At 37.7% G+C, this 25,000-nt stretch overlaps 1 protein-coding gene across 1 annotated transcript in view; it reads left to right on the forward strand.

Moving 5' to 3' along the window:
* The window catches only part of LOC138018880 (membrane-bound transcription factor site-1 protease-like), a 37,441-nt gene that overhangs the window by 1,324 nt on the left and 11,117 nt on the right, over positions 1 to 25,000 (forward strand). The window contains exons 2-21 of the mRNA XM_068865557.1: positions 2,233 to 2,381; positions 5,208 to 5,313; positions 9,009 to 9,099; positions 9,605 to 9,632; positions 10,345 to 10,419; positions 11,007 to 11,055; positions 12,169 to 12,279; positions 12,612 to 12,721; positions 12,996 to 13,112; positions 15,475 to 15,542; positions 16,519 to 16,621; positions 16,988 to 17,064; positions 17,239 to 17,313; positions 18,317 to 18,417; positions 18,538 to 18,601; positions 18,787 to 18,883; positions 19,540 to 19,587; positions 20,340 to 20,384; positions 22,876 to 23,013; positions 24,103 to 24,179. Coding sequence (XP_068721658.1) covers positions 2,233 to 2,381; positions 5,208 to 5,313; positions 9,009 to 9,099; positions 9,605 to 9,632; positions 10,345 to 10,419; positions 11,007 to 11,055; positions 12,169 to 12,279; positions 12,612 to 12,721; positions 12,996 to 13,112; positions 15,475 to 15,542; positions 16,519 to 16,621; positions 16,988 to 17,064; positions 17,239 to 17,313; positions 18,317 to 18,417; positions 18,538 to 18,601; positions 18,787 to 18,883; positions 19,540 to 19,587; positions 20,340 to 20,384; positions 22,876 to 23,013; positions 24,103 to 24,179 — 1,729 coding nt within the window. The remainder of the gene's footprint in view (positions 1 to 2,232; positions 2,382 to 5,207; positions 5,314 to 9,008; positions 9,100 to 9,604; positions 9,633 to 10,344; positions 10,420 to 11,006; positions 11,056 to 12,168; positions 12,280 to 12,611; positions 12,722 to 12,995; positions 13,113 to 15,474; positions 15,543 to 16,518; positions 16,622 to 16,987; positions 17,065 to 17,238; positions 17,314 to 18,316; positions 18,418 to 18,537; positions 18,602 to 18,786; positions 18,884 to 19,539; positions 19,588 to 20,339; positions 20,385 to 22,875; positions 23,014 to 24,102; positions 24,180 to 25,000) is intronic.

The following is a 25,000-nucleotide window of genomic DNA, read 5'->3' on the forward strand; positions in this document are numbered from 1 at the left end:
AATCATTGAAGTGCGACTGGCGGGCAAACCGTCCTTTTCCCATACAAATCCTTATAACATCTTTCAACTTTAAAAACACTAGTTTAAATGATATACTTAGGTTTATTTGTGCTCTTTTTATTTCTGGAAAAAAATTTCATGTACTCAGCAGAATCGTGTTTGTGAAAAAGAGATCACGTGACCAATTAATTGTTGCAAAAGGCCTATTTAATGCAGTCCTTAATATTCAGTATGGAATTTAGGACTTAAAGGAGAACTAAAGGCCAAAATCAGCAATTTTTCCAACATTGTTTTTGGAAAGCCTAACATACAATGTAACTAAGTAAAGTGAAGTGTGTGTGGTTATTTCTTCTCGTTTTCTGTTTTTTGCGAGAAAATTAAGTTTGAAGTTGGGCTTTTCCTGCTCTTTCTGCCTTCTTAGTGCGGGCTCAAAAACTGAATTGGCACCCTGCTGTGACGTATGATATGGGGAACAGCGATTTCATAATCAAAAGAAACAAGTGCTGTGGTGGATATTCAAGGCAAGCATCAGTCGAAAACACTGCTTCTATAGGTGGTGCTCTCGCATGTCTTCCCCATCATATGTCATAAGCTGCAAAAATGACCACTGACTCCTGCATTCTGAGGCGCAATGCTGATGGCCCAAAATTGGAATTATAAGAACATTTTTTGGGGGTGGAAAAACGACGGATATGCCAAAAAAAAAAAGTTGAAAACGTTAGTGTGCATGGTCTAAAGTGTAAATAAAAAGTGCTTATTTTTTCGCCTTCAGCTCCCCTATAAACGGTAAATAAATAAATTATAAAGTACTGATTCCCAGTGGATTGTTCAAAATCCCTTTTGGGTCACTTACTCTCAGGGTCTAAAGAACAACTGAGGAGAAAGTGCTGCTTCTTTAATTCCATCTGCAAACGGTTAAACTCTTTCCACATAAGGACTACTATAAACCATCGGCCCTGTCTCACAATCCTTCCTGTTAATCAACACTTTGGGATGTTAAAAACTCGCACACTGCTTGTGAGGAGTAGGGAGCAGACCTCCAGTGTTTGGTGGTCTATCTGTCAGGGAATAATATTGTTGTAAATGAAAACCACTGTGAAACTGATGTGATACCAATGTACAGTGTATGTGCTGTGTATAATTCCATTTCCATGAACATAACAATATGAATCCTTTACATTTTATTTTTCAATGGAAGGTACTGGTAATAATTAAAAATGGAGGCTTAGGATTGTTGCCACCCTTCGTTGGGTTGAGTACAGATAAAAAATCAAACAACCCCCACGAGAAAGTCATTCTGAAATACTTGACATTATTGGTATCATATAGTGGAAAGCAATAATATTGTTCTAAGTCATTCCAAATCTTAAATGTGCATTATCTGTAACTTCAAATTCAGTGTCATTTTAATTTACACATGCGTACCTTTTACTCCGAATAGCAAAGAAATTTACCAAAAAAAAGTGCAATGCAGCATATGCATGTATTTGTTTTGTTTAATGTTTCTAAATGAAATTAAGGTAAAGTTAAAATTGAGGTATTGCTGGTGAGCAGTATCAGATACTAAGGGTATAGGGGAGGGGCACCCCCCTTGCATTGTGGAGGGGCTCACATGCTCAACATTGGAAGTCATTGTGGGTCTTTAAGCTACATGTACATGTACAGTAGTGTGCTGGTCTTTTTTGGCGTGCCAATTTTGCTCTTGCCAACCTCTCCCATTGACAGGTACCAGGCAGTGGAATGTGGAAGGCTAATCATGTCTGCCCCTTGTTGTCATCTTGTCTGTAGCATCCAGTATGAACCTCTCAGGCATCTAACCGCAAGCTCACCTTGCTGATGAATTTAAACTTTGCTTTTCTCGTTGTTGTCTTCTCTGTCATCACGTAACATTGATATCCTCTCATCAGAGTCAATTAGTTATCCTGATCTGGTTGGCTGGTGAAATCAATTGGATTTGACAGCAGTGCTTCTTGTTGGGCCAGGAAAAATTTGTCCTCTCAAAAGACCAGTCCTCTCAAACTGAGAAATTTGGAGCTCTGTTATCATTGAAAAGAGCCAAAATTAATACCCTAGAAAGCCATTCACTTTTGTCACAATTCTGAAACAGGATTAATGACATTTAATATTAGCATTGACCATGTTTCTTGCAGTCCAGCAATTGCAGTTATATCCATGACTGAATCACATTGCTGTTTTTTTCTTCCAAACTTTTCTTTGTTTAACTTTTTGCAGAATACATAGTTGTCTTCAATGGATACTACACTACATCTGCTAGGAGTGGTTTTGTCACAGACGCCCTTGGATCAGCTGTAGATTCTTGGAAAATTGTTCCGCGGCATAATCCTGCAAGTGACTATCCAAGTGACTTTTCTCTAGTAAAGGTGAAGTCAAAACAGCTATTGATATACATCTGTACTTGTAATTGATAATGAACTTTGTGAAAAATTCAGCAAAAGAATTTTAATTGTGATGTGCATTTAGTTGCAAATAGTGGGCTCTTGAAGACTTTATTGAGAGATTTTGTAAGCATTATTAATTTTATTTAATTAGCAATCATTATCTTTATCTGTTTTCAATATTTTGAAGGATTCGTGTATCATATTAATTTTTTGTCCTTGCATATTTTCATGTATTAGATTTGTAAAACTGTTTTCCAATAATTGTGATGATGATATTGCTACTTAGGTATAATTTCTTTTTTGCTCTTAAATTCTCCTATTTATAATTTGAGGTAATTATCCCTTTAATATACATTGTATATTTTGTGGTTTGTGTTGTCTTTGTTTGTTATGTGTGTATGCCAACCTAAATTTGTATTATATGGATGAAACTGGCCACCTATCTTTTTAACTTTGTAGTTATTCTACATGTAGGTAGGCAGCCCTTTCTCTTTTTATATATATTCACCAAATGTACAAATGTAATTATATATACATGGCTTCTGATAGGATGCGGAAAAAAATTAAAGATTACGCGGAAATTTTTGGCTATATTATGCAGAAACATGCGTTGATTATGCGGAAATTACACCACATTATGCGGAAATTTAAACAAGTTATAAAACCAATAATTAGGCCCGTCTAATGTATTTACATGCTTACGGTAAATCTGTAATCGAAATCGCAACCAATACAATCGCATTTGTGACTGAATTTTTACCCTTTGTGATTAAAATACATGGAGGAGTCACCAATTTGCGACCAGCTTTCACCGTTGAAATAAAAGGGTTAGCAGTTGGGATTTTGCCGCAACTTTTGGTAAAATAAGTAAAGCGATAAAAAATTATTTTGTTTCTTGTCATGAATTTTGTTTCAATTTGGACATACTGGAGCAAAATTGTAATACCTTTGGAGCACGATCCATTCCCTCGATCATTGACTTAGTTTCTTATCAGTCACGTCATTTGCTGAAGTAACTGTTTCTCGTCCAATGGAAAGCATTGTAGGAACAAAAACTAGTGTCCAGGCTCATTGGCGAAAAAATGCGCGGAAACTGCTTACGATCTTTCTTACGAACTTTCATCTTGCGAACGAAATGGTGTGTTTTCTTCAATGTTCAGGAAAATAAGCATTTCAAAACAGTCAATTTCTTCGGCTTTTATATTTTTGAGGATGTTAAGGAGCTGCTTTATCACTAATATCAGGTATTTCTTCTGTTTTTTGCGGAAAATATCGGAAAATGCGGAAGATGCGGATTTCAGTGAATTATGTGGATCCGCATCGCCGCATCCTGTCAGATGCCATGTAAATACTAATGAGCCTTTTTGCATATGTGTTGATGCGCATCCGCATTTTTTTTTATGCGTTTACGCGTTTTGGGTATGCAGGTTTTTTTGCGTATATTTTGGTTCGCTTATCTCCGAGCTGCACTGTACGTAGTCCCACTAAGACTGAAGTGGGAGGCGCGGTGGCCTCATGGTTAGTGTGCTCGACTCCCGATCGAGTGGTCCGGGTTCGGGTCCTGGCTGGGGACATTGTGTTGAGTTCTTGGGCAAGACACTTTACTCCCACTGTGCCTCTCTCCACCCAGGTGTATAAATGGGTACCGGCGAATTCAAGGCTGGGGGTAACACTGCGATGGACTAGCATCCCATCCAGTGGGGAGTAGAAATACTCCTTGTCGCTTCATGCTAAGGAAACCGGGGATAAGCTCCAGCGTGTTGGGCCACTTGGCTTGGAAAGCGCTTACCTTACCTCAGGACTGAAAGGTTTGATTAAAGGGGACATGGTTTTTTGAGTGGCCCTAGATGTTGTTAACCCAGTTCATCTCTGAACAGGCCCCCATTGATGACTAAACTTGTCTGGCATTAGGCAGTAAAATTTACAAGTCTTGCTCTCTGGAGGGAATGGATTAGCAAATACAATGTACATGCAGTGTTCTCACCAGGCCGCGCCATTGCGGGATTCCCGCAGTTTCAAAACAAATGACGCACTAAGATGATATAAAAGGGCCATCAGGGCGCAAAGAAGAAAAACAAAAGCTAAAAAAAATTCTTAACTGATGCAAAAAGAAAATCTAATGTCTAAAAATCAGTCATACTCGAGGTTCGATCGAGCGAGCGATCAATGATTCCTATAACAGGCATTATGATTGGCTGGGCGTGTGAACACATAAGCCAATGAGCGGCGTTGTTGCATTTGAGAATACACGTGCTTGAATTGTCCGCCATATTTGTTTATGAATATTTCATTTGTGCCTTTATTTATGGAAAACAGAAACAAAACAAGGAAGTTTGGATTCGTTTTTCTGTAGTAAAGCGAAGCAGCCAAAATTGCAGTTAAATGAAGAACCTAATAACGTCAAAGAAACAGGAACACCAATAGAAGCCGAGAAACCGACGCAAAGAATGTTCCAGCAATCATGGAAAACAAAATACGTATGGCTTAAATATGACGAGGCTTCATTTTTGGAGCTTGGACACTCACACATCAAAATTTAACAGCTTAAATTGTTTTGTATTCATTTTATTCACATATTGACATTCTACAGCAATTATGTATATAAAGTAAAGTACAGTGTGTTATTAAAATTACTTTCAGTAATGATGAGACTGTGGTCAAAGATAACGTTGTTAAGCTGTCTACCAATACCATCTACCAATACATTTGAATTCCATAATGACCCTCGACCTCAAGATGCAAAATCCTGGTGAGAACACTGTACATGTACTGTATAACAAGTGAAGTGTAACTTATTCTATCTTTCAGTTAAAAGGAGACAGTGGATTTGGAGTAGAGGCCTTAAAAAGGCATCCCAAAGTTCGAAGTGTTACCCCACAGAAAAGGGTAGAAAGATTTCTCAGGAGTGTGCAAGGTAAAATTCATTAACCCATTGACTTCCAGGGGTTCCCCATTGACAAGTAAAATCGTCTGTCGTTAGACAAAATATTAAGTCTGGCCGGTTTAGGCCGGTTTGGATGTCAAAGGGTTAATTTGAACATACCATAATCTCCTTAATAGCTAGTCTTACATCATTAATTTTGTGGTGAGAGTCTTAACAATTATTAAGGCAAATGTACAGTGTCTATCAAGAGACAGAGCTCTGCTTAAGTGACAACAACTGAGCATTCAATGCATGTAAACCTTTATTACGTAAGGTCAATTCACCAATTGAAAGTAAAGCTCTTTTTACCGTAAACGTCCATGTATAAGCTGCACTTTTTTTCACAAAATTGAAGCCATAAATGACGGGTGCGGCTTGTCCATGGATAAATCTGTGTTTGGAGTTTTAAAGTAAAGAAACATAAAAGAAACTGAGAACATGTTGCTGTTGTTCATTGACTTTTTAATGAGTGGTGGCTCCTAAAGGAGCAGTTTGTGTCTTCAAGTGTTTATCAGCGAATCTTGCTCTGCAAGAGTTCTTTCAAGCGATTAATTTTCGCTTTACTCGAACAAGTAAACACCAACCTACAAGGAATCTCCATTCCTCCGCACATCTGTTTGCAGTGACGTCTTCGCCCAGTCACTTCCACGCATATCTTTCCGCCACATGCGCTAAAATACCACAAAGTTCGCGAGTACTCGCGAGGTAACACAGGAAAATTTTCCAAAAAACCATGGATGTCATTTGTCTTTTCCATCATGTGAATTAGCAAACTCCCATTCTTACATAATTCCCATTAATGGCAATTTTCCAAGGTAAAAATGTGGTAAACAATAACCATTAATGTAAATTTAGTCCTCTTAATGTCTTTTAACAAATTCCCATTAATGATAATACACTTGATGAAACCAATAATGGGAATTTAAAATTTCATTGTGACTTTGTTAATGCAATCCATTGTGTTAAATGTTTAAATCCCATCAATGGAAATAAACTCGATAAAACCAATACTGGGAATTGAAAATCCCATCATGCTTTTATATACACAAGCCATTAATGGGAAGTATTCATTTCCATTCATGTGAATTGATAATTGCAGTACACTATGTAAAATATTAAAATCCCATGAATGGAAATCAACTAGAATAAAACCGATACTGGGAATTGAAAATCCCATCATGCTTTTATATACACAAGCCATTAATGTGAAGTATTCATTTCCATTTATGTGAATTGATAATTGCAGTACACTGTGTAAAATATTAAAATCCCATGAATGGAGTTCTTTCAAGCAATTAATTTTCGCTTTACTAGAACAAGTAAACACCAACCTACAAGGAATCTCCATTCCTCCGCACATCTGTTTGCAGTGACGTCTTCGCCCAGTCACTTCCACGCATATCTTTCCGCCACATGCGCTAAAATACCACAAAGTTCGCGAGTAGTAATAGTAGTAATGTCGCGATTGATTGATAGGACAAACATACGTGTCCTATTTACATTTTTGCAGTGGGCTCGGACATCAGCATACTAAGGGCGCCGATGGCAGCCGCTATCAGTCCATTTATGAGCCCACTGAACCCTCCCAACCCATGATGAGTGATGATGTAAGTGAGTGATGAAGATAGGCCACAACACCGGGAACCACGTCCCCTACTCTTTTCGAATAGTGTGTGGGTTCTTTAACGTCCCACAGTGTTATATGTGAACAAGGTTTGTGAGACGGGACCTCCGGTTTATTGTCCTTATCCGAGAAGACTTGAAAGTCTAATCATTTGCAGATGTCATTACAAAGACAGCACTTTCTCCTCAGTTATTTAAAGACCCTGAGTGTTGGTCCGGCCGGAGTTGAACTCACGACCTCCCGTGTGACAGCCCGGTGCTTAACCAACTGAGCCACCGGTGCGCGAGTACTCGCGAGGTAATTAAATGGCCCTCTTGTTTCGTTGTCCTTGACCACCTTCTCGGCAAATTTGTCGACTGCATTATCGAGCTCCTGTTCTGCATGAAATTTTTCGCCTATTGCGCGTTTCCAAACATCTTTTTTGACGTGGTCATGATACCCAGGCCCTGGCCCAGACTCCTCCCCACATTTAAAGCTTGGCTACTAAGCACTCGTTCGTTTTGTTTCAATCGAAGGAATTTCAACTTTATGGTGAAACCTTGATTGTTTGTTCTTGTTGGTTTATAGCAAAAGAAAGTTACCGGAACTTCAAACTTTATTGTATTACATTTTTTTCCAAAATCTGCGCTTCTAAATTCGGGGTGCGGCTTATCTATGGATGCGGCTTATACATGGACGTTTATGGTACTTTTTGAGGCATTTGAGTTAAGTACAATGTACATGTAAACTTGTAATACAAGTACGTATTATAATAGTCTTGGTGATTTATTAGGGGTGTAACGATTCATGTTCCTTTCGATTCGATTCAATTTCGATTATTGCCTTTCGGTTTCGATTATTTCGATTCGATTATGCAAAATATTAATGATTTTTAATTCTTGCAAGATGATACACAATGTAAACAACATACAACCCGAAACTCTCAATGTCCTTTGCAATGAAAACTCCAATAGACTTCGTTATTGCCGTTGCTCTGTTGCCCGACCGCGGCAACTTATTCTCCAGAACATCCTGAATTTTTGACTGTCCAGTTTCAGTACTGTTTTTGGCACCCGGCGAAGTTTTTGCCGTCTTTGACTGCAACACTTCTGACTTTTCATCAATGCTGTGTTGACTTTTTAAGTGTGAGCTCATGCTTGAGGTCGAACCGGCACAATACTTGAAAGTTGCGAAGCAAATTTTGCAGATAGTTTTAGACTTGTCTGTTGTTCCGTCTTCAGTCGGAAAACCATAATATTTCTACACTGCGGATCGAAAAGAAGCAGGCGGATTCACAATCGCTTGGTCATTCGTCGCCATGTTTGAGAACGTGACAATGAACACGCACATGGTTTGCCTTATTGGAAATTCTCAAGGGGTGGTAGAGGGGCAAAATTTTTACCAAGCAACATGGCGCAAGAACTGCAAGTTAGCATCTTTGATCGATTGTTAATGAAAAACGCATGTATCTTATTGAGATCTGCATTCTAAGTTTACAATATAATGACTCACTGAGGGCACTTTTGGAAAGGTATGCAAAAAATCGAACCAAAATCGAAACGTGGAATCAAATAATCGTGAATCGAACCGAACGGTCATAATCGCGATTAATCGAGAATTCGATTAATCGTTACACCCCTATGATTTATCGCTGACGATTCCATGACCTCTTACTGTCTCATGGAAGAGTCTTTACAGGGCATTTTATATTCAATGATACCACCTGTGCAGATTCTTCTGAGGGGAAGCAAGCATAATCATTATTTTGCTTGTGTTCCTGCACATTTAAGAGATGATGGCTAATTTTTTTTTTCTCAAAATGGGAAATTAAAATTTTTTGGTCATGATAAGCATCTGTTGCAATTGATTTTACAGATGTACAATGATCTTTGATCAATCATTTGTCCAGTCATTTGACATGTTTCAACTATGAATACATTGTACATGTTCAAATTCACACAATTATGAAGCTTTGTGTGATCGATATGCTCTCATTCTTAAATTAATTATTTTTTGTAACTACAACAATGAAGAAGCTACATGTACAGTATAACGATAAAAATGAAATAAATTTTACTCCAAGTGAAAGAAAGCCAAGCCAATACAAAGACTGATTCTGATGCTGATTGTGCTGAACAGGATGTTGGATGTTGGTCGCAAAAGTGGAGTGCGAGGTTAGTGAGAGCAACCCACTCCTTAGTTTCTAGGTTATCATAGGTAAAAGCCAGCAAGCAAAAGCGAGTTCCACCACAAGGAGCTCCTGCAAAGATTACAGGTCCACCCCTTAGCCAATCCGGGAAGTGGCCGCTGACTACTGTAGCATTGTCTGGATTTTACACGTAAGGTGATTCCCTACAGTGTAGAAATAGAACTTGTCGTAGATTTCCGATCAAACTTTGCACACTGTTGTATCATGTCAAGATAATAAAAATGAAATAAAACACAGTGTTTGTTTTCCATGGTACAATGTGCCCAGGCTACTGCGTGCGCCAATGACATAAGAATTATGGGCTGTAGGGTTGCGCATTGCAAAACCAGGGAATCACCTTAAGTTAACTTTGTCTAAATTACATTTAGCCATGTGTTACTTATGATTGTGTTAACTAAGTACTACATGTATATTGAATTCTGAATTGTTTAATCATGTTGTAATATACTAATAATACGGTTTGCTTGCAGGAGAACAACAAGATCAAGTTTAGCATTAGTGAGTACTGCAGACCATGGTGTGGTTACAAAATTCTTTGATGGCTTTCAGAGGTCGAAATTGCAACCAATACAGTTGCATTTTCAACTAAAATTTCTAGAGGAGTTGCAACAAACTAAAGGGTTGAAGCATTTGCCGCTACTTTTGCCATACATGTAATAATTATTGAAGTCATGTATAAAAAAAAATTATTGTTTCTCCTTGTGAATTATTTCAATCTGAAAATATTGGGCAAAATTGTAGCATAATTTTACTGTGGTGTTATGCTTACCATGCCCATTCCCTTGATCATTTGACATTTTCACTGGTTTCTTTACACATACGGTACGTGTAATTATTGTATCGCAGGTTCATACTTGGTTTTCTTAACCCATTCGTTCACTCTTCTGGCAACCCAGGATGACCCCCAGTTGACGATTATCATTGTCTGGCATTAGAAAGAGTAAGAGTAAAGGTCTCACTCCCAGGAGTCAGCTACTGGAAACACAATAATATTATTATGGCGCGAACTTGTGAATAAATTTTCGTATCTTGTTGAAAAATTGTGACTGTGTTTTTTTAATTTTGATCCCTGTTAAACCAACTTTTTCTTCACTTTACGTCCAAAATCATAAAATGGAACAAAAACTGAGCATTGACAATCTAGTTTTCAAGCCTTAATTAAGTAGCGAAATAAAAGTAATTCAATCTTTTGACTACTTTTTTCTTTTAGAGTCACAACCTGTTAATACAATCTCAGCTGCGTCACAGCCCAGGGCGGCGGATATTAAGATCTGTACCAAGACAGGTTAACCCTTTTTGAAACTTAACTAGACTTGCATCCAATTGTACTGTACTATAATGTACAGGTCGTTTTTGTATTTGTTTAAAAATGCACATAATTATAAAATACATTCTGCAAGGCTGGTAACCAGTAGCACTTCTTTGACACTGAGATGAAATTGGAACTATTTTGTACCATCATTAAATTGTAAGAACATCAAATCTTTAATTGTCTATGGCTTATTGTTTAAAAAGTGTTATTGTTATAGAGGTGGTGAAGTTTCAGTTGGAGAGATTTATTATATTAAATATTAGACATACATGTAAAGTTCTCAGGAATACTTTGGAAAAATCTGAGAGTCTTGTGACGATTTCAAAATCATTACTGATAAACCATTCTGTTCAACCTTATTTACATGATGACGGTAACACAGATCACAGATCAGTTTGTTCAAAGTTAAAATTACTACAGCTGTAGTACATGTAATGTGTTGCATCAGTACATGCAAATGTAGTACGTACATTTTTAATTGTTGCACAATGATTAGAGAAGTACAAAAGCCACATTAATGGCACCATTGACGTTTTTTTGAAATGCTCCTGTTGTTACAGATTGTCCATGTGTTACAGGCTGATGTCTTATGGAGTATGGGCCACACAGGTACATGTACAGTTGTACCTTTCAATGTGTAATCAATAGTACCTGCAAGCAAGGGTCCTTAAATAACCAGAGTTTTCAATAAGCGAGAGCAGCCCATAAAGTCTACTGGCTACATCACTAGAATTTTAAATTACCGCTTACTAGTGTACATAACTTGTGCAGTTGTATACATGTAACATGATAAACGTCGGCCACAGAACGTGCATTCATTAAAAAAATCAAAAGAAGCTTGCTTTGAAATACAAGAATTGCATGCTACATTAAAAGGCCCAAATGTAGAAAATTTATTGAGGAGAAGGCCCTTCAACCCCATTGGAAGCGCATGCCTTTTCCACCTACAATGTGCTTACATTGTAATCGAAAAGAAAGTATGTGTTGCCTTTGTAAGACTTTCACATCTTCTTGGATACAGGACGGAAAACACTAGACCCCATCTTAATTACAACCCTGGTTCATAAAAAATGATGTTCAATCATGTTGAATGTACAGTACATGTAAAACATCCTCATATTACTCGAAAAGAAAAGCTGAAGAAATGAATGTGCAATTGTGGTCTCTCCTACTAATGCCCATGCACAAATTTATATCTCCAAAAGTCTCATGATTCAGATACATTAAAATTTTAATTTGGTGGAACCATCATGTGCACAGTCTTTAGAAATTGCAAAATGGGTAGAGTTATTACATGTCTGTTTTGGTGTCAACAATGAACAGTAACCCCCGTTCTTGATCATGTCTGTGCGGCTTAGACTTCCTCCTTGTCTTAGGTAAGGGTGATAAAACTGTACTGGCTCAGTGTTTGTCCTGTATAATAAAATTATACATGTACTTGTTGATTGCTATTATGACTTTGTTTACAAAAAGTACAGCACTGTGTTGTTAGTGTTGTGCTATGTCCCCTGCATGCTTTGCCGGGTGACCTTCATTGTAATGGCAAGGCTCATAGAAATGGATATGAATTTGTACATGTACAGTACATGCATGTTTTGTTCATAGTACTCTAAAACTGTGCAAAATTAACTGATTTTTATGTTATTTACACGTACATGTACATGTACAGTACATGTAAGATCTTTATAGGAATTAACAGTAGTTGTTAAATTTTTATTGAAGGTGACGGAGTCAAGGTTGCCATTTTTGACACTGGTTTGCCAAAGAATCACCCACATTTTAGAAAGGTTATGGACAGAACTAACTGGACAGAGGAAAAAACACTTGATGATGGTGAGTACACTGTATACCATGTTGGCCATCCCTTGTTAAGAGTGCTCCTTCATATTACAGCATACATGTGTACAGTCATTGTATGTCTGTCTAATCAAGGTAAATACTTTGCTGTTGCCTTATTGCACCCTTGAATGATAAAAACTTCAGTCTAACACCTGGATGATAATGTCTGCTCAAAAGTGGATGAAAAGATTAAATTATTATAATGGAATTGAAGATTTAAGAAACCAAAGTAAGGACGCTTAGTGCACTCTCTCTTTTGACATGGTATGATCTTTTGAATGTTTATACCAGTAACGCAGAATTTCTGTTTGTTATTTTTGTTGCAGGGCTTGGTCATGGTACATTTGTGGCTGGTGTGGTTGCTAGTTCACGTGAATGTTTGGGATTTGCTCCTGATGCCGAACTTCACATCTTCAGAGTGTTTACCAACAGTCAGGTACTTGTAACATGCCTTTGCAGGTTTTATTAAGAAATAATTATTTAATCCAACATTAACCCATTCATCCCTAAGACAGCCCCCATTGACGAATAAAATCATCTGGTGTTAGAGTAAAATAATCTGCAAGTCTCGCTCACAAAGGGAAACGTGTTAAGATTGCCCCTTGAAGTTACAATCATGTACAAATGTACCAGGTGATCAATGTCTGTCTGTATGGATGTACATGTACAGTACCATGGGTCATTGATATTTTTGCTGTACCTGTTGACAGGTGTCATACACTTCATGGTTTCTTGACGCCTTTAACTATGCTATCCTGAAAAAAGTGAATGTCTTGAATTTGAGTATTGGAGGCCCAGACTTCATGGATCAACCTTTTGTTGACAAGGTTTGAACACTGATTATTGTGCTTATGTCCTGGATGGCTCTAAATATTCATGGCGCAATTTTTGCATGATACATGTATGCCTGCGTAGCTTCTGCTTAACCATCTTGAACATTTTTATGTATAATTATTATTAATAAGTTTACAATCATTATTTTTATCATGCAATTTGGAATAAAAAGGCACTTGTAAACTTTTTCAAAGACTACAAATTGCACTTGCCCGAATTTTGTAATAATAATTGTCGCTGCTAAGCGCCGCTAATTGTGCGTCTTTGAAAAAATGTACTTGTGCTTACAGTGTATTTATAACGTCAAATTGCACTCAAAATCCTATGATCGCCTAGATACAAATTATACCGACGTGTAACCATTAAATTTTGTTCATGTGCTTATAAATTCCGTAGTTTTTTTTTTTTAAACTATGCGGCAATCATGGCCTTCACTGAAAAAGTAATTGTAGAGAAAAACGGGGGGAAAGGGAAACCTGTCTTAATGCCTGTTTTTTTTTTTAATAAAGTGATATTGCAGAGATGGGTTTCTTCTGTGGTGTCTCAGTTTGAATACCCTGGAAAAAAAACCCAGTACACTGCACTGTGCGTACATGTACACTGTACGTGTATTTGTGTTGATTTTATGACCTTGCAATATGTTACATGTAGCTTAGATTCCTTAATACTGAGCTACAGTGTACACATTAATTAATTTGTACTTGTAGGTACATGTACAGTGTAGCTAGGTACGCTGTAGGTGCATACTTTATTTAAAATATAAATATTTTTATACATCTTGGCAAGACCCAACTATTTTCTAATAAGCCTTTTTGCAAAATGAAGCAATCAATAGACTTGGCAAGTTTTGCTTCATTTGAGAGCTGGTTCCAAAGTACATGTACTGTATAGCTATATTATAACATTATAACTTCTTTTTCGAATTTGATTCAGGATGTGTCAGATCAGTAGCCCTGTGTGAGATTCTCGTGGGAACTAAGCCATTCAAATGCAGTACATAACTTTGTATGGCTGTGCATTGTACATGTAGGTTCAGTGATATTGGGGAGCTTAAGCATGCACATTAATTTTTTGAGATGCAGACAGCAACCAGAAGTGAGCTGTTTTTCCTTTCAACATTTCTTCATCCATCCACATTTATATTGCTAAGTATAAATTATTTTATCCAATAGAGATGATTAGTATAAAGATAGGGGAGATGCCACTGTCCTGGTACAGAAAATGTCCTCATTTGGTTGCCGTCCGTGTCTCAAAAAACATGCATGCTTAAGTTCCTTATTGTCCCTGTAGGACTGAAATTGTCAAAATCTAAAATTCTTACAATAATTGAAGGGGTGGAAGCAAAAACCTAGTAACTAAAGTGACAATGTTTGAGTTTTGCTCAAAACTAGTCCAAATTGTACAAGTTGACTGGGAATGAACTTACGGAACATTGCCATGGTATTTTTTTTAAAATCCGAGTTGAGCTTTATTTTCGAGAAATAAGCTATGCAAGAATAGTATCGGCTTTGCGTTTGAAAACAGTGGAGTCAGCAAAGCGACACTTAACCTTTCATTGTTTGATTTAAATTTAATAGCATAAACTAATACAACTGCGTGTGCCAGTAAAAAGGTAAAGTCTCCGTTATGAGCCTAGAAAGGCCCATCAGGCTGGCGCTTATCTTCGGTTTCTTGGTAGCTCAACCAAATGATGCGCACAGTGAAGTACACGACAGGTCGGTGGTTGGAGCCACTGATCAGAGTCATTGATTTTATTTTTCATGCATATCTCATGTAACTTGAATGTCTCAAAGATTGATAAGGTCGTGGAGAAAAACAAGAAAAGAAGAAAAAGAAACAGCTCTGTGGGAAGAAAAAAAGAACGAGTCTGATTGGGGGCTCGAACGACTGACCTGTCGTGTACTTTCGCTGTGCCCATTGTTTGGTTGAGCTACACTGTAGCACCGATGCAGGCAATGGCGTTGGCTTATACTATTAATGTCGCTTCGCTGATTCCATTGTTTTCGACCACAAAGCCGATAGTATTGATTTTTTGCATAGCTTATTTCACTAAAATAAAGCTCAAAACGGATAAAAACAATACCAGGGCAATGTTATTACGTTCATTTCCAGTTTTAAACTTGCAAAATTTTGGCTAGTTTTGAGCAAAACTAAAAATCGGCCGAACATTGTCACTTCCTAGGTTTTTGCTTCCAGCCCTTCAATTGTACAGTACATGTGGTTAACCAGATGGCAAATGAAGCCCCGGTAAAAGATTGAAGAGATGTACTTTTCATTGGTGACTTGGATACTTAAACAATCCTTTTGTGAATCTGGGTTATTTTGCTGACATATCCATTATCCTCCTGTATTCAGGTGTGGGAACTAACAGCGAATGGGGTAGTGATGGTGTCAGCCATTGGAAATGATGGACCACTCTATGGGTAAGAAAATAAACACCCAATTGTTATCACCGCACTGTACATGTGTATGTGTATACATTAGTTTGACCTGCAACCTGGCTAGTGAAACATTTTTCACCATCTTCCTAGCCACTACCACTAAGGCTTGAGCACCTAACAGACAACCAAGAACATCATGTCTGCAAACCAATCACTGTACCCTTTAGATTATGTAAGGATGGTTTTCACTGTCATGCCATCTAAACAACAACAACAAAAAAAAATTGAAGCCGTACAATAAAAATAGGCCAAGACCGTGAAATGTTGTAGACAACCAATGCATAAAAAACCCCACCAAGTCAGACGTCTGTGTGGTACATTGTTTGAGTTTTTTTTCCGAAACTTGTCACCCAACTTTAGATGGCGACCAGAAATCAACAAAAACATCTGGAGTTCCCATTGCCTTAAAGGGGCTTACTACCCAGTCTTTTAACTTGCAGGCAGTAATGAGTACATTTAAAACATCTCCTAATATACTTGAAACGTTTAAACTGTAGAGAATCATAGTGAAAGACATTTTTTCAATCAAAACAGATTTCAGAATCTGGTGTCATGCAAAGTGCAAAGTGACAAGTCAGAAATTCAAAATGCTGTTCTTTCTTTTGAAAAACAAAAACGTCATGGAACCGGCAACTTGTAAAAAGATTTATTTGTAGATCATCTTCAACCTTGTATGTGAATAAAAATCCAGAAGGTGTCACAATAATTATTTTTATTAATTTTGAATTTGATGATGTCACTGTGAATAATATCTATTAATTTTTGGCCCATTTTGTGTGGTATGATTTTTCCTTTGTTTCCAAGGATGAAATTATGGCACAACTTCCCCTTTTCTTGCTGTACATGTACTACATGTCTTGAAAAAAATTAAACTTACCAAATTGTGTTTGGAGAAATGGTCCCTGAACAAGGCAGCAGGATACAATTCATTTACTTACAATACATGTATGTATTTTAGAACTCTGAATAATCCTGCAGATCAGATGGATGTCATTGGTGTGGGAGGAATAAATTTTGAGGACCACATTGCCAGGTTTTCCTCCAGAGGAATGACAACATGGGTAAGATAGAATCTAGATGAACTTTTCAATTATTATATAAGTATTATTAATCATGTTAAGCTAATTATTTTGCATGCTTACATTTAAATGAAATCTTAACCCTTTCAGCCCTGTTGGGTTCCCCATTGACGAGTAAAATCGCCTGGCGTTAGACAGAGTAAAATCTATAAGTGGCACTATTGGGAGTTAAAGGGTTAATGGGCACATAGTTTTCGAGTGAATCCAGCTGTTGTTAACCCTTTCAGCCCCGTGGGGTTCCCCACTGACGAGTAAAATCGTCTGGCGTTAGACAGAGTAAAATCTATAAGTGGCACTATTGGGAGTTAAAGGGTTAAATGATTCATGCTCCTGTGTTGTTGTCACCAGGAACTTCCAGGTGGATATGGACGTGTAAAACCAGATATTGTCACTTATGGTTCTGGAGTGCGTGGATCAAGCCTTAGGTACGTATGTGATAAGTTGAAGATGAGAGAAACAAAACAGGAGAGGGGCTGGGGGTTTGTGGGTAGAAGGAAATGCAAGAATTTGTACAGTTGATGTAGTTCTCATAAATTTCTTGTAGCATTCTTATTGTAGTTCAAGTTTTAAAGTGCACTTTGTAATGTTATACTTATCAGGGGTGGCTGTCGCTCATTATCTGGTACCAGTGTTGCATCGCCTGTCGTTGCTGGTGCAGTGTCGCTGCTGCTCAGGTAAACATTAGTTCCTGGTACAGGAAATATAGCCAATAATTTATTGAAGATATCATTGCAAGACAGAATTTTTTCCTAATTAATTTTAGCGTACAATGTAACTGTGTTGCCCTGGCCACTTTTTGGACCCTAACTCCAACTTTTTAACCTGATGCTCAGCCCAGTCAACTGGTTGCAGGGCTCGAAATTGCAACCTGCACAGTCAGTTGCATGTTGATAGAATTTTTTCCCTTGGTGACTAATATACATGTATCTGGAGCCTAAAATTTGCAACTTGCTTTCACTTTTGCTCTTACAAAATAAAAGGATTAGTGATTACGACTTTGCTGCAACTTTCGCTCAAGTAAGTAAAGGAATGGAAGGTAATTTTGTTTCAATCTGAAGATACTGTGTGGGGCAAAATTGAATTGTAGTTTAGTTGCAATGTTACATGCACAACATGCGGGCTTGTATTTTGTTTTGCTCTACTGGTGGTAACACAATGCAGTGAATTGACCCAGGATTCCAATGAAACTTGCAACTAAAATTTGCGAAGTTGCGACTCAATTTTCATATCTTGTCACAAACTTCTAACTGGATTTTGCTTTAATTTTGAACAATGGGTTGGCAATCGAATTGTTGTTTACCACTCAAAAATTCTCCAAACCAAAATTACATGTATGTAAATGAATGAGATGAATGTCTTGAAGAGGTCATTCTATAAAGTAGTGTTATTGCACCTTCCATGATCTTGCAGACCTGAAACTTCTCATTCCGATCGCCTTTTTTTGTTTTACACTAGTGTTGTTGTCAATCACAGTAACAAGACTGGGTCACAGTTGGATTAACTATTTTCAGTTGTCAGTTTCTGTTTTTTTAAGGCAAGATCTGTGCCAGTAAAAAAAAGGGTTTTTAACCATTTGTTAAAATGTGAAGTTCAGAGTCAGTAGTATTACATGTACCGGTATGTACTAAAAGGCACAGTAAGGGGATTTAAATCTGCATTGTCTTTTGTTGTAACCAGTGCTGTGCAGCATCGAGGCAATGCTGTTAACCCTGCTAGTGTCAAACAAGCTCTGATGGCTTCAGCTAGACGACTTCCTGGGTTCAACATCTTTGAACAAGGTGCATGTATAGTACAATAGAAGTATGTTGTCATTTTTTACTGTGAACTTATCTTCGACTAGATAATAGGAACATTCTCAAGTAACACATGTTTATTGGCGCATTCGTTTATTTTTCCAGGCCATGGAAAGCTTGATCTCATCAAAGCATACCAAATCCTAAGTAACTACAAGCCTCAAGCGAGGTAATAAAATGTTTTTTTTATGCGTGTAACTTTACTTTGGCATTTCCTTTTTTGGGAGAAATATTTTAATGCATTGTTATTAGTTAAAATATTGGGGGAGTACCTTGTCATTTGTGAACTACAGCTGTACATCATAGATATAACTAAACAACAATAACCCCTTTTTGTTTTTAATTACTTTATAGTTTAAGTCCTGCTTACATAGATTTAACAGAGTGTCCTTACATGTGGCCGTACTGTACGCAGCCAATGTACTATGGTGGAATGCCAACTATTGTAAATGTAAGTCCTTTGTTTTAATTAAACATTAAAGAGTTTGACTTGTGTTTGGCAAAGTTGTGGCCTCTGCATCATGAGTTGTGCCTAGTGGGTGGAAGATAATGTTGTAACCCTACCTGTGCCTTTACTAGAGGAGACTATTGCACTATTCCAAGCAACATATGAATGGATATTGGATGGCAGACACTACTACCTGTAAAAAGTGTCTGACTTGACACCCTAGAAAGAAAAACTTGCTGTTCATGCAGTGTCCATGACCCACACACCAACCGATGCCATTTAGTCTCCCCCCCAACACTAGCTGTCCTTCTTGCTTAGACTGTTGGTAGTAGATAGACTTGTGTAAGTGTCATTTTATAGTTATGTATAGAGCAGTTAAAGAGCTTGCATAGTGAGGGTGCTATGAGCTTGCTGTTTTGCCATATTTTGGTAATGCAATTAAAGGCCTTAATAAACTTGGAATAGTTATTTTGTTGCCTTTTATTCACCATTGAGTAGAAAAACTTCTCCTTTTAAATGTTTGATGATTTTGTTTCTACATGTAGCTGCATTATGCATACCCTTTTAGTCTTCTGTTGCGGCATGCTTACTTTATATGCAATGGTCAAGGTTCCAACTTTAAAATTATTTTTGTCTTCTAATAACTTTTTTGTTAAAAGATCACAATTCTTAATGGGATGGGAGTAACTGGACATATTGAGGGCCAGGTAAGGAATGGCTGTTTGCTTTCCACCATCATTCTAGGGTATGTTGGCAAAATGCTTTTTGTCTGCTAGAAATGTAGGATATTACATGGCTGCTTCGCTCACTGTTGAGAGATACTTTCAGCATTCAAAGATAAAATTTCTATCCCCAAGCGGCCATGTACATGTTGTAATGTTCTGTTTATTAAAAAGATATTGATGAAATGTCTAGATTTAAAATAACTCGTTTTACTCATTTTCGAAATGATGAAAAACGTGCAACATGAAACAAGATATGAAAGCTATGAAAAACAAATCACGGTAATGTAAAATTTTGCAATAAAAATGTTAATGTTGTAGAGAAGAATTATATTAAAGCAAAAAAATACAATGAAGATGAAGCATGCGTTTTAGTGGCTAATCGTGTTTGTTACCATGACGACACATATTATTCTCACATGTGAAAAATAGAAATGATACATTGTATGTTCACTGTGTGCGGTGAAGATATGATTTTTAAGTAAAAGGAAAAATTCTGGTATTTCATCACTATGTAATAATTCATTCACTATGATGCTTCCAAATTAATCTGTGTATTGGAGCACTTGGCACTGACCCCCTCATTGGAAAAAAAAGCTGTGATTGAACTTTGGCCTTTGGGATAACTGCCAGTACATGTATTGTAGTACCAAGTTTACATTTAACATGATACATGCAATTTTCCTCATTTCAATCATTTATTTATTTGTTTGCTTGTGTTGTCTTTCGTTCAACAGCCAACATGGCACCCATATTTACCACAGAATGGAGATTATATCCAGGTTAGATGTTGCTTTGGTTGACTTTTTAACTACTGTTTTGCAAGATTAGGTACAGTATATGTACATGTAAACAACTTGAAAATGACTGAAAATAAACTGATGATTAACCTCTTAACTTTGTTTCACGCCTATGGGTGTGCAGTAATTCTGCTTTGCAGCTTAATGTTTGACAGAAAAAGGGGCACAGTTGATTGCCTTATTTGCTTGCTTAGCTGCATAGAGCAACATGTTTTGTGTGTCGCTATCTTGGCTTATTTTTGTTGTATTTCAAAGACGAAACACACATACAAGCAGTTGTAATAATTAAATAGATATCTTGTTAAACACTTAGTGTAAAAACATTTTAAAATTTAAATAATTATGATCATGTTGACCATCAGTTATTTTAATGAGCACTGATTGGCTAATTATTCTACTTTAGTATAATGGAAATTTTCTGCAGTGATTGGTTACTCTTGAGGTGATTATTAGGCGATAATAACCTTTAGAAGCGGTTTTTCAAAATGGCCACAAGCCGTTTTGTCGAGATGACAGTTAAAGAAATTAATAATTGTTTTAAAGAGAATGCATATTTTTCAAAGAATCACCTATGTAATTATACTGAAACAATTATTCACCCCAGGCTCGGTGAATATTGTACACTTAATTTATGGTCCCGAGGGAAACAGGAGGGACTCAAGGAAAACAAAACTAACTAGTTTCCCGAGGGACCAGACATTAAATGCTTTGTTGTATATTTTGACTTTTCCGTCAACAATCGCGGAATTGTATCCCGGTTGGGATACATAATTATGAATTTGATCAGGGGCAGGTGACCAAGAATCAACCAATCACAGTGCTCATTTTGTTCAGTGAAAGAAAAAATAAATATATTTTTGGATGGAATTTACAGCTTCAACAAAAACAACAACAACAACAATGTTTATTACATACCTTACTAGTTACAATGAAAAGTTTGTCCACCCAAATTTAGCAAAGCTAATCGAGTTGGCTGAAGCAAAGATTAATAGTTAATTAATATATTTACAATGACAGAGATTACGTGATTACGTGATTGCTGATTACTTCTTGCATTGATCCCTTCCTCTTTAATCAGCTATCACTATCACTTTTGCTCGGTCAATCAGATACATGTATGTCCAGAATAGAGCGTTTCACTCACGTGACCAGTAGCCATATTGGATTACTGAAACAAAAGAAAGTATTTGCATAAAAATAGAGATCAATTCCCGGAGGATTAATTTGGTACACCATCATGGCCGTCATTCCTTTTCTTTTTTTGGAACACCAACATGGCCGCCGTGACGTCATGTGAAAACGCCCTATTGCAAGTCATTAGATGCACGCAGATTTCAATAAGCGTCACAAAGTGTCCCATTGCTCTTCTTCCCAACTTCAACTCGCTCGTGTCTAACCTTTACCCTTTAATACCTTATTGTTGGAAATAAGAAGCAAATGCTTAGACTTAAAGACACACTTCATGTTTTACAATGACTGCAAAATTATCGCGCGCTCATTGGCTAATTTTTATTGTCAATAAGCGGACAGACACATAAATTTATAATTTTTGCGATATTGACGCGATATTGCTCGCGTGAGATTGAATAAAATTGAAGTTTCTCGTTTTTTTTGTCTCGCGTTCTTCTCGTGTTTTGACTTAATTTTGACCCCTCTGCCTTTTTGTTATTGTAAAAAACGAATTGATGTCACTTTTTCATGCGTCTGTCCTGTTATTGACAATGAATTTCGTCATAACATTGTCAAAGTAGTCTGCGGGTCCACTTGGCTATCTCCTCTTGGATCCACAGCTACTTAGACAAAATTAAAAAGTGACATCAATTTGTTAATTAGATGTCAAAATTGTCCATGCATCTAATAACATACTTGCATTTCATTCTGGACATAATTGGCTTTTTTTAGCTGCAGGCCTGGCAAAGGGAAGCAATTTAGTTTAATTCCCAGCCTGGTCAGAGTTTTTCTCTGTCCTTGTGTAGGCCCATTTCCATTCGTAGGGCAAACGCTCACATGGTTCATATGGGGTAGAAACATAGCACTTCACATTACACTCTAATCAGTAAAGTCTGTTCAAATATAAGTGCTACATGGCCAACGTTTGCAAAAACGTAATCCCTCCTTGTACTTGTACATGTTCATTGCCGTGACTTTAACATCTTCAGTTCCCACGACCTTCTCTCGTCTGACCTTGTAGCTCAGTCGGTAGAGCAGCGGTGATCTAACCCGAAGGTCATGGGTTCAATTCCCACCTTGGTCAGAATTTTTCTCTGTCCTTGTGTGGGCCCATTTCCATTAGTAGGGCAAACGCTCACATGGTTCATATGCGGTAGAAACTTGGCACTTCACATTACACTCTAATCAGTTAAATTTAGTTTACTTGTTTAGTTTGTTTGAAGTTTGTTGACGTACTCCGCGGCCCCTACTCAGTGCAGTCACTTTTACTTTGTTTCACCAGAAAGTGTACTATCTTGTTTAGGTTGGTTTCTCATATTCTTCTGTTCTTTGGCCGTGGTCTGGTTACCTGGCTGTGGTCGTCACACCAACTGAAAAAGCAGCTTCCTGGGAAGGCATTGCACAAGGTCACGTTTCGCTGACTGTGGTGTCACCACCACAGGTATGTTACAACAAATGCAGAATTTGTCACATTCCTTACAAACAGGGGAGGGGGAACGGTTAATCCTGTCGTCTGAAAGGGTATAGTACCCAATGTTGTTACGTTTGCCTTTCAAATTTAAACACTGATACACGTTTAAAAATGAGAAATGGCATCCTTGCAATTATCCATTCCCAGAAGAAGGACACTTCTAGGGAATGAATAGGCCTGTCGCCGGAAAGAGTATCGAAAGCTTTTTGCCTGGTACTGTGACGTTTTTTCGAAGCCCTCCGTTAACTTCCCATTTGTCCAGTCATGTTCGAATTTCATAACCTGGCTAATCCTGGAAGGAAGTGTTTTTAAGGTGGAAAGCGTCACCTTTTTGGGTAATCGAATCCAGTTGATTCTCAACCATTTGCTCCCTGTTCTATGCTCGCTTAGAATGGCTAATTATTAGTTGAGGTCTCATCTGTCTGCTGTGTTTCCATCATTTGGCAGTTAAATCAACGACAACGAATACATGGGCCTTCGCTTTTCTTTTGGTTTTTGTTTCGTTTACTTTGTCCACTATTAACACGGGGGAAGTATCCTACAAGTGGATTGGGCAAAAGGGTCTTCAACCAAAGTTAGAGAATAAAGGATTTGATGTTGCACATTTATGGTCACGTTGTCTTCAAAACCTTTAATGGGGTTGTTTCACTTTCTTGTTTTGAGGACTACGAGAAATAAGTGTTCTATAGTGCGATTAGTTTTCCTCGTTAGACCAATGTTTTTTTAAGATTTGTGGTGTTGCCCTAACCGCTCTCGTGCTTTAACTCCCTTATTGTAACAGTGAGCTCAGTTTTGCACCCATGTTGGCCAAAAAACTCTTCCCTCTAGAAAATGCATAACACTGTTGTACTGTTATCCTTACACTGCTAGCTGGCAGTCCCGTTCCTTCGAAGTCGAGCCGCCCGGTTTAGTCACACAAGCGAGCCGAGGGGAGCGTGACTAAAGCGGCCCGCTCGATTGACTTAGAAGGCACTACTAGTTGTCTTTCTTGTTCTGATTTTGGTTAACACTTTTTTTTCTATCAATCCGCTTATGTGTTTTGATCTTTTTTCAATGCAGGATTCTGATATAGAGCCGCGGAAGTCCACCATCAAGCTTCCCGTTAGGGTCAAAGTCATTCCCACTCCACCTCGGAGGTTTGTGATTTATGAAAATAATAATAGCAAATCATTGTTAAGTGAAAATGTGAGCTTAGCTTCTGAGCGAACAGAGAGTGGATTATTGTTGAATACCTGACGACTTGCCAGCACTATTAGGGAGCTTACGCAAGGACGACTTCGTCGCCAAGGAGAACGTACAGTACTCTAAAAATATTATTTCCCGTTATTGTATTAATGTCGTTATAACCCCAAGTCGTTCGGAATGGAAAGTGTGTATCAACATTACAGGAATAAAATTGGCATGAACGACGTAGTTGTTTGGGAAAAAAAATTAAAATGTTCCGTCAGGTTCTCACTTCCTCTACGTAACCTCAATTTTGGTCAATTCACGTCGTTTTAAGGACGAGAACGGCAAAGAAATGTACCAAAATGCAAAACGCACGTGCAGGGCGTGCAGAGCTTTTGTTTTTGCTCATTAAACGCATTGTTTTGTGGCGTTTTCGTTGCCGTCGTCGTTGTCGTCCTTGCGGAAGCTCCCTATCGTTTTCTTGTGGTGACATCGTTTTTGGAATTTAGGAACAAGATACAGCTGGACACACTGTAGAGATGTATTTTGTCGATGGTGACTTAGGGGGTACTCGGAAAAATCGCTTCCTTCGGCATTGGAACTTAATCGACCTTTCCGATTACTAGTTGGGATGCAGCTTTAAAACACGAAAACTAAAAAAAAGCAATGAAAAACTGGTGGCTTCAGGCCTTGTTTGTGATCGCTTTTATTCTAATAATCCAAGGTGGCAATCAGCAAGAAGTGAAACCCTTCAGATACATTTCGCGGGAAACAAAAGTGACTGGGGATT

Source organism: Montipora capricornis, chromosome 10 (genome assembly GCF_036669925.1).
Source record: "Montipora capricornis isolate CH-2021 chromosome 10, ASM3666992v2, whole genome shotgun sequence".
Lineage (NCBI taxonomy): Eukaryota > Metazoa > Cnidaria > Anthozoa > Scleractinia > Acroporidae > Montipora > Montipora capricornis.